The sequence below is a fragment of the Chaetodon auriga genome, chromosome 8 (genome assembly GCF_051107435.1).
Source record: "Chaetodon auriga isolate fChaAug3 chromosome 8, fChaAug3.hap1, whole genome shotgun sequence".
Lineage (NCBI taxonomy): Eukaryota > Metazoa > Chordata > Actinopteri > Chaetodontiformes > Chaetodontidae > Chaetodon > Chaetodon auriga.
Genome location: NC_135081.1, coordinates 8,617,250 through 8,635,305, shown reverse-complemented (window position 1 = coordinate 8,635,305; position 18,056 = coordinate 8,617,250). Strand labels below are relative to the sequence as shown.

Sequence of the window (18,056 nt, the reverse complement as noted above, 5' to 3'; positions counted from 1 at the left end):
TTTTCTTCAAGGAAATGGCACAAAGTTTAATAGAATTATATAATATAAGTAGCACTGCATAAAGACACAATCAGAAGCCTGGATGTATTTTAAAATATCATCCAGTAGTTCAGCCGTAGCTGTTTCGCACATGATGCATTTCAAGCACAGACAGATTAAAAAGACAAGAGAATAATCTTTTTTTTTTTTTTTTTTGTCCTGTTCTGGTAAATTATTTGATTTAAATCGTACAGCTGAATAAATACAGGAGAAAAGATTGCAAAGACACACCAGGACGACCTCAGTAAAACACACAAAGCGCTGAAGAACTGTACAAACAGTGTCATGTAGGCGAATGAATGAATAAAAACTGAAAAACAAATGTGAGTCCTTCAAGAAACCTACACCAAGAAAGAGCACCTTTAATGCATGTCCTCGCTCAACAGCATGCTCGGTGTGTGTTTGTGTTTGCCTTCACATTCTTTTTAATGCCATGTTCAAAGAGAAATCTTTTTTACGGATACAAACTGGAATGATGTGCAGGAAGCTGCCTTTGCAAAATGGAAGGTAATTCTTTAGAATAAAGCAAATTACAGTGTAAATATTTTGCTCAAATCAGGTACCAATTACCTAACATGTACCCAAATTCAGTTCACAGCCACAGATGGACAAACAAATGGTTTAAATTGTACTTACTCTAAGCATTTCAAAGTTTTAACACTGAGATGCTCATACTGTATTTTGTCTTCTGTTTTACAGTATTCATTGACGGAACCCAAAATTTTTGTTGTAATTGACTTGAAACAGGGGCTACAAGAAACTTTATTTCACAATCCGCATATCCCTAACTTGCGATCAGCTGACCATGTCAAAGGCGTGGCCATGTTTTTTGCACAAGAATGCCTGGATCAGTGCTGGAAATTCAACATGAAATCAGGAAAAGGCTCTAACATTACTGTCCAATGTAAAGTTTGTTTACCAGTGCTGAAAACACTGTTGTCATTGAAATGCTTGATGTCAAACCAGAGAAAAAATATACAGCTAAGTTAATGTAACTGCATTCAGTCACATAAAGTACCTCCCATCCCGCCATGTTTTTTAGGTGTGTTTAAGATGTCATTTAGCTCCATATTTTGCTTGATGCCTGTACAGTAGGCTACATATTTATGTTTCATCTCTATCCATGAAAAACTGATTGCTGGCCAGCTATCAGATGCCTTTTGCACAGCCGCACTTCCATTCATTAACCTTTTAGTAAATCTTAGTTAACATTGGTCCTCCTGGAATAGTGAGGCAGGCAGCCTATGTGAGATCTGATGGCACTGACTAACTTCATTCAGATTTAGCTAGTGCTGCAGGTTTACACTACCTTGTTTACACTGTCTGCATTATAGTGTCTTGTTTACACTGCCTTGTTAACACTGCTTTGTTTACATTGCCTGGTCAACACTGGCTGGGTAATTTGGCCTTGCTAACACTGCCATTATACTGCCCTGTTGAAATGTATGATGCTAAGACTTTCAGCTTTATTACCCAGTTTAATACATTTGTTAGAAAAGTAATGAAAAAGTAATCAAACGCAATAAGTCACATTACTTTCATAATTTAAAATATTTACTTTACTTATTGCATTTTCAACAGTAGCCTAATACATTTCAAAAGTAATGCTTCCCAGCACTCATGGTAGCACTGTATAGCAGTGGTCAATATCTCAACTGGAATTCTTCATACGTTTTTTTTTTTTTTTTTTTTTACTAAAACCATGTTTTAAATTTATGAATAGTTCAATGAATGAATAAATAAAGCTCTAGCAACCGTTCAGTTCAGTCAATCATTCCATCCTGCCTTTCACTCCTCTCACGCATGCTCACTCTTAATTTCCTTGCTGTCATTGTCTGGGGCTGTGAATCGAGATATTAACTGTTCTCATCAGCTGACCACATCTATCCAATCACACAGCGACAGAATTTCACTGTTAGCCTGTCATCGGTTTTCGTATATTACCTTTTTAAATATGTTTTTTTCTCTCAGCCTCTGTTCATTCATACTGCTGTTATGGGTTCCCCTCCACCTCCCCATCACTGCCCAGTCTTTGCAGATTTATCAGTTTCGTATCAATTTCGTCAGCCACCACCATCACCAGTGTCTGCACTCCATGGGGGGAATTATTAGGTTTTGCTGCTGCTAAGGGCAGACGACCTTTGATTACAAAACCTTCCTGTAGACTCTAAGTGCCAAAGACTTTCTACAAGACTTCATTATCATGTATCTGTTGTAAGATTTTACTTCATGCACTGGTATGTCGGTTTGTTTGTTAGGTAAAGTATATGTTTGGCTCCCTACCTGTGTATGGTGTGATATGACGTGACGTTAAAACTGGTCTAGGTTCATCTCTAACATCAGATGGTTCCTACTATCCACTATTCCCCAGTGTTTTACTATTGCTTACAAAAAAAAAAGAGGAAGAATGTATTATAGCTACACAGACGCATCTTTCCTCCAAGATCCAGGCTAATACTTTGTGCACCAGCAACAACAATGATGTAAATTATATTAATACATGCTCCAAAATTTTAACATTAAAATAAATTATCCCATAATTAATTTCATTGGAGTGTTAACTGTCAGACCCATTTTCCCTGCCTTGATACCCAGTAATAATATGACTGCACTGTACTCAGACACAAAGCTCTACTGCATATTTGTCTTGGTGTAGCTATTCTGTATGTATTATATGGCTACCCCATAGATACTAAATCATTACACTGTAATTTGTGGGCTGTAATCTAAAGTATTATGAAATCAAACATTGTATTTTCTGATGAAAATATATTCTTTTGTTCATGTGCTCTTCATATGGGGATTTTGAAACAAATAACAGTATTTGTGTTCCACATCAGTTTTGAAAATCCATTCTTTCACATTGCCATGTGCGTCGCTCTTCCAGGATTAGATTTCCCATTTTAAAAACTTGCTCAGTCCTGTGTGGGCATGAATAAGCATCACTGTCTGTACAGTCAGCGCTATAGTGAGCAAAGTCATCCACTGAACCTCCTGGGAATAATCTTTGACTCTCACATCTGAGGTCCTCGCTGGGAGGATGGCAGTCTGCTGATTACACTGATTAGTTCCTCTTCTCTGGATGAAGTTCGTGTTGATCAGTCATATCAGCTGCTGTGGTGAAAACCTGCCGCAGGCTCACTCTTTTCCATGACACATGTTCAGTGCAGAAAATCCACAAAGAACTCAATGTGGAATCCATTTCATGTAAAAAGTGAATAATGGATGCAATGCATTCCACAAGTCCAGCACTTCCAAAGATGTACAGAAAATATTGTGCAATACAGTAGGTCCAAGTTAAAGGTCTCATATTTAGTTTTAATGATTTTGTTTGGATATACTGAGGTAAAGCTGCTGTGAGGAGGCTTGGCACATTACATACATATGGCAAACAACATCAGAATACTTCATTTCCACAGGATCCCTTGTTAGTTTGTTTTCATTGTTAGAAAGATGGCTATCAAAGTGCAAAACAAGCATCAAGCTTTATATGTCCAACGGCCTGGCTCAGTCATACAGCACAACACAATTTGTTGACATAGCACAACAGCCAAATATAGTGAGGCTTTTACAGGCATATGTGAATATCAGCTTCAGAGTCCATAATATATACAAACAAATCTACTTCAAATATAGGTTTTAATCATACTGAGTGCAATGACAATGGTAAGTTTTCTTCTTATCTACAGTGGTGACCTTTTGTCAGCAGTGTTAGGCAAGTTAGCCTGCTTGAAAAATGTAATCAGTTGACCTTACATTACATTACTTTAGGTACTAAGTACAGCTCTGACATACCTTTAAACAACTCGAAATCTCCACAACCACACAATCCTCTATATTCAAAATGTGGAGAAAGAGGAGAACGAGATGTTGTTTGGCAAGGTGCCAGTCCACAGTTTGGACATACTGTATCTGTGGACTATCAACAGCTAGCTTAGCACTGGTGACAGCATGCTGCACTCTAGGGGCTGGTTTCACAAAGATATCGTGTGTTAAGCCAGCCTTAATTTTGCCTTCAGGTGAGTCTAAAGCAAGTTACACAGTTTCACAAAAATAAAGACCAAATTATTTTAAACTTAAAAAGTGAGACACCCCTAGTGTTCAGTGTTGTGCATGAACGCGCAACTGATGAATGTGAATGTGAGCATCCTTAACTCCTGCAAGAGCTATTAATGCTTATGCACAGTGTTTTATAGCAGCACTGGTTACCTTCATTCAACAAGTAGATAGACATGGAATGTACTAGACTCCTTTGAAACAGATCTGCAGCCATTGCTGCTCGTTTAAAGAAAAAACTACGGAAATGAATGTGAACGGGGTCATTTTTTTTGGGGACTGTGAACTTGGATCAGTTATCAACATAATGAACTATGAAAATGAACAAGGTAATTTTAATCGATGTGAACTGGACTTTGAGCTAGCACTTGGAAGTGTGAACTTGCACTGCCACAAACAAGGATCTTGTGCTGTTTTCCCTGCACTGGTGAGTATTTATGTCTCTGGAAATCAGTGCCATATTGGCTAAAATGCTAGTGTTTCAGAGACTTGAACAGTGTTTTTGAAACAAACCTGGTAGCTGCATCTGAATGCTCTTATTTCACCAATAAAATACAGTTTTTGTGGCATGAGCAATAAGAGAAAAATTTTTCAGAGAGCACAGGAAGCTGTTGGAAATATACCACAGCATTATTCTGTACTTGTTTGCCCAAAAAACTATCCTGAGCCTGACGAGTTAAGAGGTTCTCAGTGCTTGCCCTGTTACAGCAACCCAGCTAATAAACAAGTTAGGATTTTATGCCACTGGAAAGTGTTAGGTATTACACTCACCATTACACAATTTTCTCAGCAAAATGCACTTGTAAGTGTTGAATTTCTCCATAAGGGCAAACAAGTGAGGTGATGGGAGCTGTTTGACCTGGCTGATTGCTCCTGATCACCTGTTTTGAAGCCCTCTTTAAACTAGCCAAGAACTAGATGGCTTTGTGCAAGGGATGAATTTATCTCAGGTCTAACTATTAGGTAGATCTAATGCCACAGCCAAAGTCTGTCTTCATGAAACCAGCCTCTAGAAACCCTGTTCACACACCATCAACTCTTAAGTGGATAACGTTAGTAATTGAGCCAGTTAAGCATAATTTACAACATGTAAATTGTCTGAATTTACAACATGTACATTTACGACAATTTTGGTGTCGCGGGGAGCCTCTCATTCTCAAGTGTCCAAGTAACAGAGAGTTACTGACTTTTATTACTTTTGTAGACTGAAAGTACAATTACCTCATATTCCTAACTTATTGGCTTGTAAATACAGCGTGATCAATGTAAATAATGTCTACAATCTAAATGAGTTTTAGAGAGAGGACCAACTTCCTGAGTTTCAGACTCCGCAGGTTTTTATTACGAACGAGGAGATGCAGAAAACAGAGATTGATCAACGAGGGAGTAATGATGTCCTGCAGCCACAGTGGCTTCATCTCCACTGGTCCAGGTATAATGAACAGCGCTTATGTGGAACAGTAGAGCTGCAGCATATCAAAGCAACCATACTTACCTACATCAAAAAATCCACACACCCACTACGAGTTTACATTGAGTTCCAATGTGACAATGGGCATAATTCATTTTCACGTCACCTTTTCAGTCAAACGTTGGTGCAGTTAGTCGAAGGCGGCGTATCTGCTTTGCTGCGAATCTCCTTGATGTCGTTGAGTGGGGAGTCACTGGCACCGATCTGGCATTTGAACACCTGCTTGTAAGCCTTCCTGAAGTTCTCTGACAGGAAGGCGTAGATGACCGGATTGACAGATGAGTTGCTGTATGCCAGGCAATGGGCGGCCACCCGTAACACGAAGGAGGCCTGGTTCAGGGGGAAGGTCCCAAACTCCACCCACAGGTGAACAACGTGATGAGGGAGCCAAGAGAGGCAGAATACCACCACCACCACCAGGACAGTCTGAGCAGTCTGCGAGTCACAAATCAGGAACAGAGAGAAGTAGGGAAAGATTTAGCAAGTGTCCTCAGGGACAACAGTGACAACATTAATGCTGTACTCTGATTTCATTTAGGATAAAAGGAATAAAGTATACTGTTGACAGGTTAGTGGCTCAGAAAACTTTCTTCTGTTGTTATTCTGCTGCTGCTCTTTCCGTCTTTATGTGTATTCCATCTTGTGCTACGATGCACCAAAACTTTGCCATGTGTCCTCTATGGACTACAAATGAACACCTTGCTACACCTGTAGTTAATGATTTCATTTTTGTGTTCATTTCACTGAATAATTCTGTGATTACGTTTTTCGTGTTTCAATACAGAGTGAACATCACCGGTGAACTGATACTGCATGGTTTAAGGCACATTTAAGACACACACAATTGTGTATGGAAAATTCTGCCATGAACCTGGGTACAGCACATCCACTCCTCTGAGTTACTGGTATTTATGAGAGTCATTGTGGAGCCTTAGTGTACATAGATGTATTAGCATAGTGATAAATAGGACAAATGCATGCTTTGAGAGTCAATTTTGTCATTATGTAAGAGTTGGGAAACATGCTTTCCTCTAAAATATTTTCCTTAAAGCTGCAAAAATAAGCAAAAAGTTACTTATTTACACATAAGTTACACATACATACATACATACATACATACATACATACATACATACACTGGGCAAAATTTGTATTCCTGGCAATCTGGCAGAGGCAGGTCCAAAATTCACTCTCTTTTTAGCTCTGTTCTGGTTTTGTCCACCAACTTCTGAGAAAAATGACCCACTATGTTCACAAGGCAGCGACTAACCTTATCCATCTGCCATTGGTTTGAGTTTTTCCACTAAAAACAGCTGCCTGCTGCAGATGGATACAAAGTTGGTAATAAGAGAGCTTCGGGTTGAAAAACCAGAATGAGCCAAAAGTTACGAAAATGCTCCTTGGAGCTAAGGCAAACTGCAGACTTATAATAATTCTCTATGGATTTGTTACTATGATTGACCCCTTTCACATTGCAAATTGTAATTTGAGCCATGGTTAACATAAAAATATTGATTAGTTCAGCTTTAAATTGATGGCATGGATAGTAGCTCAACTGCAGTTCCTTCTGAAACCAATAAATACAGTCAATCCATTGGCATTCAATTTCATACTCATTCTGGCCTCATGAAACCATTAATTGTATTACATTAAACTGACCAGCACTGCATGAATTACATTATCCTTTTAACATTTCACTCAGCAGATCCATCTGCAATCCTGTAAATGTTTAGATGACTATATCACAAGCGAGCATGACACAAATGCTCATTCATATGCTTGATTCACTTGTACAGTGGCCTACATACAGTAAACAATGAGGCACACTTGTGGGTGGAAAGAAAACAATGTCTGTCCAGGGCTCTACACTAACTTTTCCACTGGTAGCACTGGTGCGACCAACTTTCTCAGTTGGTCGCACATGATTTTCCCATGAACTGGGCACATGCCTTGTCATTGGCATAGGTTGGGTTCACATTCAGCCCGTTTTTTTTCATCAGTACGATCTGGGATTTGAATTGTGTGAACGGGAGTTCCTCTTTCGCTATGTTATAGGCAGTGTTAAACTTAATGACCATTTCGTTCTCTTCTGATGAGCGATTACACCCATCCATCCGCTGAAAAAAAGTCAGGAGGGGCTCAGTGTTTCGGGTGATGCATTGGTCCCGACAGGTTTTGTGTTTTATGCTGGCGTTGTGTAACTTCACAGTTTCCAGCTTAAATTGTGTCGACCCCGTAACAATTTTTTTTTTTTGGGAAAAAATCAGCAACAGACCCCTTCATTTTTGAGAATAGCGAAACGCTAGTCTTGGTGTCTTGAAGTTCTGTGCGCTGCGCGTTTACGCGACGGCTTATGTGCACGCGACGGCGCTGTCTCAACAGGGGAGAGTGCAGGTGGAGGCGGCTGACTAAACCAGTGAAAAAAGGGACGACTTTCAACCACAATGTCTAACATGGGAGCCATAAAACTGATGCGCTCGCACGAACGCGACCAGATGAAATTCTTACTCGCAAACTCTGAAAAAAAGGTCGCATATGCCACCATTTTGGTCGCAGTCTCGAGCCCTGCTGTCTAATCCATAAAGTACGTAATTCCAATTGTGCACATGCAAATCCACATATTAGGCTGACAAAGATTCTGTAGGTCAGTATTGAAGCTACTCATCCAATGGGTTTGTTGTGCCTTAGGTCTTTATATGTTGCACAATGAGATGTCAATAGTGACTGGACAATGGTAGAAGAAAAACAAAGACCTCAGTGCATAAACTGAGATCATTGTGTTCTGGTGCAGTGTATATATTCTAACACCAGGTCACATGTTTCCTCTTCAAGGCATCTAGAACCTAACCTAACCCCTCATATAAAAGACAAAAATAAGATGCACTTTAATACAATGCGCTGAAAATGATGACCAGATCTATTTCAAATGAAACTTAATATGACAATTATTGCGAATCAGTTTTATGGAATGTTTGAGGAAAGCGTGGATGTGACTACTTCTACAGCTGGAAAGTGTTGCTATAAAAAACTAATTACATGCCTCCTGATCTTCTTCGCCCCTCCACTGCATTTTTATGTAGCAAGTGGATTTATTCCAGAACTAATTAGTTACCACCATAGAAGAAAATAATACTATGACGGAGCCTCACATTATCACAAATGCAGCCTTCTCTGTAGGTCAAGGAAAGTAAGAAATGAAATGCCTAAATATGTCCTGTCAAGCCAATTGAGCATGGAACAATCAGAGAAAAAAGAGAGCTGATGTCAGTATGAAGTGACATGAATGCCTTCATATCCAGAAATTATAATGTACGATACCTACTGACATTTGACTAATACAGGCTTTTGATGACCATTGTTGAAGCTGCCATAGTAACCAGAGTCTATGATGACCAATCGAAATCAAATCTAACGTTTCCGACAGTCCCTCTACATTTCCCTTGACCATTGAGGACCATTGAAAAATGCATTTCTTTCACAGTATGACAGGGTGCCATATGAATTCTGTATCTACTGTAGTTATTCCACCAATTCACTCAAGTGATATCATCATATCACCTGTCTGTTCCAAGATGAAAACTTTTCTGGTTGCGCCATTATTTTAAATAGAAGTTTCAAACGTGTCAAAAGTCATTTTACGCATCAGAATCACATACTGCATTCAGAAAATCACATTTCTGTGCCTTTGAATAACACATGTCCACACGACATGGGCTTATAGTGATGGAACTAAAAAGGGTTGAAGAAGTTATTTCTATTTTGCAGCATAAAGTACAAAAACATGTACAAAAAATGTCTTAAACTCTCAAGTGTTTTCTGCCTTAGCTGGTGAATGTGGGAATATCTGATGCTGTGCTCATATCCACTGCTTTCTTCATGTATTCTTGTAAAGCAGCACTAATCAATATTCTTATATGAATATTACATTATATTTATATTAACAATCAGTCAGAGGTAAAAGGGGTCTCTTAAAGTTGCCGAAACCAAAGACAACGATCATCTGCTCCCGGTTAGCCTCAACTCTGCAATGAGCTTTACTGGGTTTGTTTGAGCTTGAATTGTTTAGAGCCTGCAACTTCACTGTTTGGTTCGTCCTCTCATCTGTGTCATGCTTAGCCTCAGTAGGCAGCTGCTTTCAAAGAACACACACTAAACACAACTGAAACACAACTCCGAGTGAATGCTGATGTTGCTCTGCATCTGCTACATGTGCTCATAGGTAACTGTTAGCTAATATGTTCACGTTCAGGTGTATTCATGTTTAAAGCTTGTTGTGCTGCCCCCAAGTGGCTAAAAAAAAGACTCAATTAATAAAAGAAATGAAATCAGGTTTAAATAGAAAAAAACGTGGCAGAAGGCACAAGAAGGTCACCGTGGTTGTAATCAGATTTTCCTAAAAGAAACTGAACATTTCAACTGAGATCAAAATTAAAGAGCAGTGAGCTCAGGTGTTGCCTAAAACTCTCCCAATAAGCAGCATGACAACAATGTTTCCGTGTGATGAAACGTCTCATGAGCATCATATCAAATTCAAATTCTCACAGTCAAGTGCAGTATTGATCAGCTTTAGGATCCAATAAATCTGTAATGAAACTGCACCGTATCGATCATATCAGAGATAAACATGACTGGAACATATCCACTGAAATGAAAGGTCAATATTGTCCTGAGATATCAGCCTGTCCGTAATACACACACATACACACACACACACACACACATACACACACAAAGACTCAATAGCCAGGGACAGGTTCCCACAGTTTTAGTGGGATGTTAACCACGCTTTGTTTGGATAGCCTCCATAACACATTCATATCTTCACCTCGACCCCCTGAGAGCCATCAGTTTGGCTAATATAAACAGCAGCATCGCCGCAGGAAGAAAGAACTCATAAAATTCATGCCTTTCAACCTCACTTCCTCAGCCAGGCTGTCTCTACTTGTAACCTTGCTTTATTGAAAGCTGCAAGCTGCTCACTGAAATGCGTTAAATAATTAATCAAACACTGTCAAGATTTATTTTTTGGGTGTTACAGTTTAGCCATGTACACCAGCAAGAAAAGTCAAAGCTGGGTTTGAGGACAGAAGACAGTTCTCCTTTAAGGAAAAGCCTTTGAACAATAATGGTAAAAAATAAAACAGACACAAACAAAAGGCAAAAAAAGCTGATGTGATGTGATGTGATGTGATGTGATGTGATGTGCTCTACAATTCATGGCTCATTCAGTTGCTGTGCTAAATTTCTGCTATTTGAATAACGGCTTTATATAGACTGTATAGAACATCAGTCTGTCAGAACCACAGGGGCTCTTCCTACAGCGTTGTGCACCAACTACTGACAATCATCAAAACCCACCAGTTTTAACAAGGTGCCACCTTCTTGAAGTTGCTGGTGGTTTGCATCGGGGCTGCTTCTGACAGCAGTTTCAATAGACCAGAATGCATTGCAGCCACAGGACTACGCTGCAGGTGTGCGAGAAAATATGGACTGCACTGCTGGGCATTGGGAGCTGGGCACATTAAGATAGAGGTTGATGGTGCTAATGGTACAGGAGGGTGCCATTAAATCTTTGCAGAAGAAGGTGCAATAAGATGATGTAATTAAAAGCTGGAAAACGGTTGGATATATGAGATTCTGTCATCTACTGTTTTTTTTTTTCATCTACACAGTGAAGTAGGAGCTTGACCGGATGTTAAAGTCATGATTTATTTGCTACGTCCGCGTCTATGCTTTGTTGAATTCCGCTTTTCCCGCTACAGCGTGTTACTTTAAATGACTGTTGAAGCCACTGAGACTGTTGTGACACTGTGGATTCATTCAGCTAACATAGTAACAGTTCAGCTCATTTGCTCTTCTCATTTAAATTTACAGATGCAGTTCAACGATTTTGAGACGACTTGGCCAATTATTCACTTTCGTAATTGTCCATAACCATCTGTGTGCTCCGTCTGGATGTCTGACTGACTCACATCATTGAGAGACAACTCCTAACCTACACTACTAATTACTGTTTTTTTAACCTGTGGCTCATCACTGAGAATCCATTAAAAACATTCTTCTTTGCACAAAGGACTTGCAGACAGGATGGATGATTTACTACTTGTTTTTCTCTTTTTTTGTCGGGGGGGGGGGGGGGGGGGGGCCTTATGAGTTGGACTTTTAGAGGCTGTCTGATTTCTACTGTGGCTGTCTGAGGGTGATAAAAAGTTTGTCGAGGTGCATTTCACAACAGCAGTGGGAGTGACCTTGCTCTTGCAGCTGCCACTGAGCTTATACTTCACAAGCCTGGTGATGAGCTGCTGTGAGAGCCAAGTGAATCACACAAACTATTGATTAAACACTTATTTGAGCAAATTCCTTCCACTTACCACCAAGGGCACTGCACAGCTCACTGCAGTTTGTTACTCTGTCTCATTTGATTTTCATCTTTTGTGAAAAGCACCCCTCGCTTCCACAGCGTATCTGCTAAAGCTTTGAGACAGCACAGAGAGGGAGCCTGACGGCAAACACCAAACTCATAATGAATTGATAATGCTACTCAGAAATATAGATTTTCTTTTGAGATAAACTAGTTCAGGCTTGCAGGAGTAGTTTGATATTCGTATAGCTTATTCGCTCTCTTGTCAAGAGTTAGATTAAAGATCTATATCACTCTCATGTCTGTACCACCAATATAAAGCAACGTCCAGGAGATGGTTAGCATGTCTTAGCATAAAGACTGGAAACAGAGGGAAACAGGTAGACGGGTTCTGTCTATAGGTTGAAAAAGTCTGCCTACCAGCACCTCTAACAGTGCTTTCACACAGGGAGCAGCAAGGAGATCAAGGGCAGGGACTGCTCTCCTGAACACAACGGCTCTTTGCTGCTGCACTTACGACGGTTCACGATGGTTCAACTTCTTCACCTTGCTGCTCACTGTGTGAAATGATACAGGAGATTATTTTACTGGTATCTTACTTCTCCGTATTATACATACATTGCTCAAGGTTGCCCATGTTATTACCTTTGAACAGAGCCAAGCTGGTTGTTTCCCTTTCCTTCAGGCAGAGATAAGCTAACCTGCTGCTGGTTGTAGTGTCATATTTGCAGGACAGTCATGGTAATAGTAGCAATATCTGATCTCTTCCTCTGACTATGGGCAAAAAAGCAAATAAACATACTTCCCAAACTATTCCTTTAAAAACAGCATGGAGCAGTGAAATTCATATTTCTGAGACAGGTGTCAGCTAAAAGACACTTTGCATGCTATATTATTTAACACTGATCAGCAGCAATGAGATAAGACTGAGACAATTCTGGTCCGCTTGCTTTAACACAGAAGAGCCAGGCTAGCCTTTTACAGGATCTCAGTAAGAGTGCAGAGAAAGCAGCCAGGGAGTCATCATTGGACCTGTGATAAGACAGGTGTCAAAATTTGTTTTGACACCTTCACCTTTATTTCACACCATGGAAGGAAGTGATAACAGCTTTGAGGGATAACTCTGATATTGCGGTTTATTTCTAACCTTTCTCAAAGCACTCTTGATCTGTAAAGTTTTGAAGTAACTGACTCCTCTTTATTATTCTGTGTTATTCCAGGTTTGTTAACCTGTTGCCAATAAAGGTTAAATAATACCAAAAGTAACATTTAAGTGGCTGATCGACTTGCTTCCCAATGCACATGTATTATTCATTGTCTGCTGATTGTACATGGAACATACCATGCTGTACTGCACACTACTCTCCATATCATTAAACATTTTCCTTGACACTCACTGGACAAAACAGAGACACACTGCCAAGGAAACACTGATTGTGGCACTGGCACTATACTTGTGTATTCATAAAAACATACATCTGCAGATTGCAGCTTTTAATAGAAAATGAATCATGTTTGGCAGCATTACACCAGTTTCTCATAGTTGAAGCTGTTGCTACCTGGCTCACATTTAATATACATGCACAAACAGTGTGCTCTGACATTATTTATAGTTTCAGACTAGTGACCCTTTAATGCAATGTTTGCCGACCCTTTACTACAAAGCTGTCAGTGTGCTATTCTCCATCAGTGGTCACAGTAAATCATCAGAATATCTGGAATTCCTGTTTTACCCTCCACAGTTGTTTTAAGCTTCCTGTAATAAAGCATGTGTGTAGGCAGGTGACATATCAAAGCACATCTATATTCTCATCAGTTCCTCTCCTCCCTGCAGACCAGGGGTCTGCACTCCTGGTTTCATGGCACAAAGCTGATGTCAGATCCGCCACTAAACTGACCAGCTGTGAAGAACAATGGACAGACGGACAGATCGGCAATCAAGCGCGCGGCAGCAGATAACTGGCTCTCTGGGTAGCTAAATGATCTCTGCCAAGAATAATGACAGCGAGATGGCAGTTTGATTGCACGTTGCCTTTTGGCCATTTTTCTCCAGTGTGCCAGTTAACAGTAAGCACCGTAACATTAAAATTCATCATTTTGGCCCCAAGGAGAAACAGAGATGATGGAAATACTTCCTTCTGTCTGCCTGTTGTTGGAGGAAATGGTCCAGCATGTGGCACAAACACACAAGTCCCTCGCTGAGTAATGTGTGCAGGACTGGGTCAGGGTGGCTGTATTACACAGTGCATCTTGCTAAAGGGCAAGAACACTGACCTCGGCTTCAAATCAAACCATGTGTCAACAGAGGAAAAAGCTGAATGCACTGATCCAGATAGATGGAGGGCATTTCAGTACAGGAACAACAGCTTTGCCGTAAAAATTGTGGCAAGGGTGACATCATTTACCATCGCAATCATCATTATTAGCAACATCATCATCATCATCATCATCATCATGGCAGATAATGGTGTAATACTCGATGCTAGGGTTCAGATGGTCACTTGCAATAGGAAATGTATTACACAAAGAGTATTTCCAGTGATTTATGAACTTCAACTTGTGGCATTTCACTGTCAGATTTTTCATTATTTTAAGTTCTGGAAATAATTCTGCAGTAATTCAAGCAGCAACAAATCAGCCCAGCATGTCTATGTGTTAGTCAGTGTTTATTCAGTGCTTGTTACTGATTACAGTCAGACAAGTTTGCTACCATATGGCTGTAATCCATGATATACACCCCACTCCCAACCCTAAAAGACAGGGTAATACATACCTTTTTCTTTGATGCCTCTGACTTTTTGGACATATTTCTTAGTTTTTTGTGCAAGTGATTTAAAACCTGTAGGCAAGGAAATAGAGGAAAGATATATTGTGGATAGTTCAATCATTTTCATAATTATGAAATGACCCGTGACCCGTGGCTTTCCTTACCTTTGCATAACAGAAGGTAATCAGTAGCAGAGGCAACACATAACCAAAAACAAATGTGCACACGACATAGACTTTCTTCTGGTTTTGATCTGGCCACACTTCCCAGCAAAAGGTGTGATTCTCTCCTCTGCGAAAAATGTTCTGGTAATACATGACAGGCGCAGCCATGGCCAGAGAGAGTATCCAAATCACCACCACTCCGATCAAAGCATGCTTGGCCACACGGATAGAGGAGGACTTTCTGGAATGCACAATGGCAATGTATCGGTCCACGGACATGGCAGACAGAGTAAAGATGCTCACCAGCATGGACACAGTGAAGAAATAGTGGATGAATTTGCAAATGAAGGCGCCAAGGACCCACGTCGGCATCATGTAGATGGTGGACTGGAAAGGGATGCAGAAGAGCAGGTAGGAGAGGTCTGCTATGCTCAGGTTGAGGATGAATATGTTGGTGGTGCTCCGTGGTTTCCCTGGTTTGCTCCGGGCCAGCACGGTGATCACCATGGAGTTGCCCAGCACGCCGAGCGTAAAGATGAGCCCGAAAACCAGCAGCGTGATGAAATTATCCGTGCCGATCCCGAATAAAAGTTTCTGGTCCTCTTCCCCCGCTCTGCTGAGGTTCCACGGCTCTTCCAAGAGCCAGACGGGCTCTGATACGTTCATGATTCCTAATTTTCTCCTTTAGGTGAACTTGAAACTTTGCCGAAATTACCTATGGGAGGTGTGTGTGTCCCGCTGCTGCTGCTTCATGACAGTTTTAAGAACAAAGGTTGTTGGTCCGGTGCGTCTCCAAGAGCGCATCTGACACAGTCACTTCTATTTTCACCTCAAGGCTTCAGTAAATCCTTTATCCTTATATCTCACATTAGTATTACCTGTAAACAAATCTTCCAAAGCTATCTTGCGGTATGGACAGCATTTATTAGTCTTGCCGCTGTGCGTCTTGGAGCGTCTCTTGGTGCGCACCTGGTGTGTCTGCGCGCCGACCGCGCTGATCCACTGTGAAGCCTTTTTCTCTGCGTCTGGACTTTTCCCCTCACATTATAGCAGGGGCTGGGCTGTGCCATTCACGTCAGCACTCAGTATACCACCTCCCAAGAAACGCTCAAATATAGATATATATTTATCTGGACACGTTTTGTTCGACGGATCTGGAACCGTTCCTGAACAATTTGAATGCCAGGGGCCAATGTCATTTCCTCGGTCACACTCAATTAGTTTTGCTACTGTGATTATCCGCCTCGACGCTTTAATTTGCAATATGCCACAAAACAATCAATCGGCAGTCTTGCTGTGATTGCTTTGTTGGAGATTCACTCTCTTCTGTCATAAAGGGGAAACAAGCCTTCTCAAAACGAATAAATAAATAAATAAATAAATAAATAAATAAATAAATATTTTCCGTCCACGTTATTTGAGCAATTGATACACATGAGTGGAAAACGCATGAAAAGGCAGGACTTGCATGGTTTTATCATTTTATCGCGGAGCAGCAGTGTAAAAACAAGATATAGTCAAAGCTGCATGTTATGATCAGCCTGAAAATCACATTATAAAGAACATATGCACTTTAATTAATTTTGTCCTTGACAACAATGACAAACACCTCAAAAATAACAATTATCTCATTGTTGTCAGACTATAATTGCTTTTCCCAAACTGCACCAAATAGTCCAAGTCCAACTGGAAAAACCTATGGGATCTAACAAAAAAAAAAAAACAATACTTATGATCCCAAAGTTCCAAAAAGAATACAAATAACCTATTTCTTATGACAAACACTGTGTTCATAAGAGACATTTGTGGGAATAATGAGAGAAAGAGGAAAACTCCACCGCAGTTGTTGACCAAAGGAACACTGCATTCCCTCAGGCTGATTGCAAAGAAAGGTCATTGAAGTCCAAGTTAAAGTTGTTGATGACATTTTCCTGCATGAATTATTGGCTTATTTGTCATTGCAATGAAAAACCATCTGAGCTGAGCTTATCGTGGAATATCATGCCACTGAAAACACATTGCAGAAAAGCTGTCAATACTATCTCCACAATCACAAGGCCCTGTCTCTGCTGCTGCCATAACCTGAGCTTAATCGATTAGCCAGACAAGTCGGCCATATGTAGTGATCTGATGTGGTCAGTCAATGGTGCTGGTGTACAATTAGTTTTATTATCTGAATCTATTGATTGCTTAGTCTATGAACTGCGAGAAAATAGTGAAAAATGCCCATCACAGTTTGTCAGAGCTCAGGCTGACGTCATGAAATAGCTCGTTTTGTCCAACAAACAGTCCAAAACCCACATACACCCTACTGTTTGCAGTTTACCACCACATAAAATGAAGAAAAGCAGGAAATCCTCACAGCTGAGAAGCTATAATGATATCTTGTGTGGTGGTTTTGCTTGAAAATGACGTCAATGATGACTCAATTATCAAAATTGCCAGCACATATACACATTTTGCTGTCTAACAGTGGAGTAATGATAGAAAAAAACACCTGAATCTCGTGCAACCTTAAACTTGAAGTCTTGAAGTCTGGTGTATTTCTAAAAATGAAGGCATGCAGTGATAGTTTGTGATACATTGTGAGCATGTTTAATTATGACCTGCTAATAAGCTCATCTGGACTCATGTTTCTGGCCATGTTGTGAATGTAAGTCCAGTAGAGCTTCTTTTGGCTCTGTTTTTGGTCTCCACCGACTTTTGAGGGACTCTGTTGCTTGAAAATGCTCCACTATGTTCATCAGTTCATCACTTATACCCTTTTGGTGTTGAGCAGTGTACAGTGAGCTTTTACAGCTGACAGCAACAGCTTGAAATGACACCATGAGAGAAGTGAGACGGAACCAGAACAGTAAAATTGTGGGCAGGACAACTAAACAACAATAGCTGAAACTCACTGGAAAGCTCTGGAAAGCTGAAGGAAACTGCAGATTCAGGAAATAATTCTCAAGGTTCATAATAACGAGCGACCCCTTTCGTATTGTACGTTTCTGTAAACCACAGAAATGTTGAAACTTGAAGTTTGTTTACATTCAAACTTTTATGTTCCTTTATATTTCCGTTTTCTGTTTTTCCTGTTGTGACAATGCTGTGGTTAGGGTTTGGTGAGGTTAAGGCACAAAGAACACCTGGTTATGGTCAGGAAAAGATCATATTTTCACAGCTGGAAAACATCTCAACATAGCGTTAAAAATA

The 18,056-nt window shown here is 40.3% G+C and overlaps 1 protein-coding gene across 1 annotated transcript; it reads right to left on the bottom strand.

Moving 5' to 3' along the window:
* LOC143324825 (galanin receptor type 1-like) lies at nucleotides 1-15,875 on the bottom strand. The gene is made up of 3 exons (XM_076737578.1): nucleotides 14,859-15,875; nucleotides 14,701-14,766; nucleotides 1-6,001 (listed from the first exon to the last, which is right to left on the bottom strand). The coding sequence occupies exons 1-3, from the start codon at nucleotides 15,522-15,524 to the stop codon at nucleotides 5,681-5,683; spliced, it is 1,053 nt and encodes a 350-aa protein (XP_076593693.1). The 5' UTR covers nucleotides 15,525-15,875; the 3' UTR covers nucleotides 1-5,680.
* Nucleotides 15,876-18,056: the final 2,181 nt, after the last annotated feature.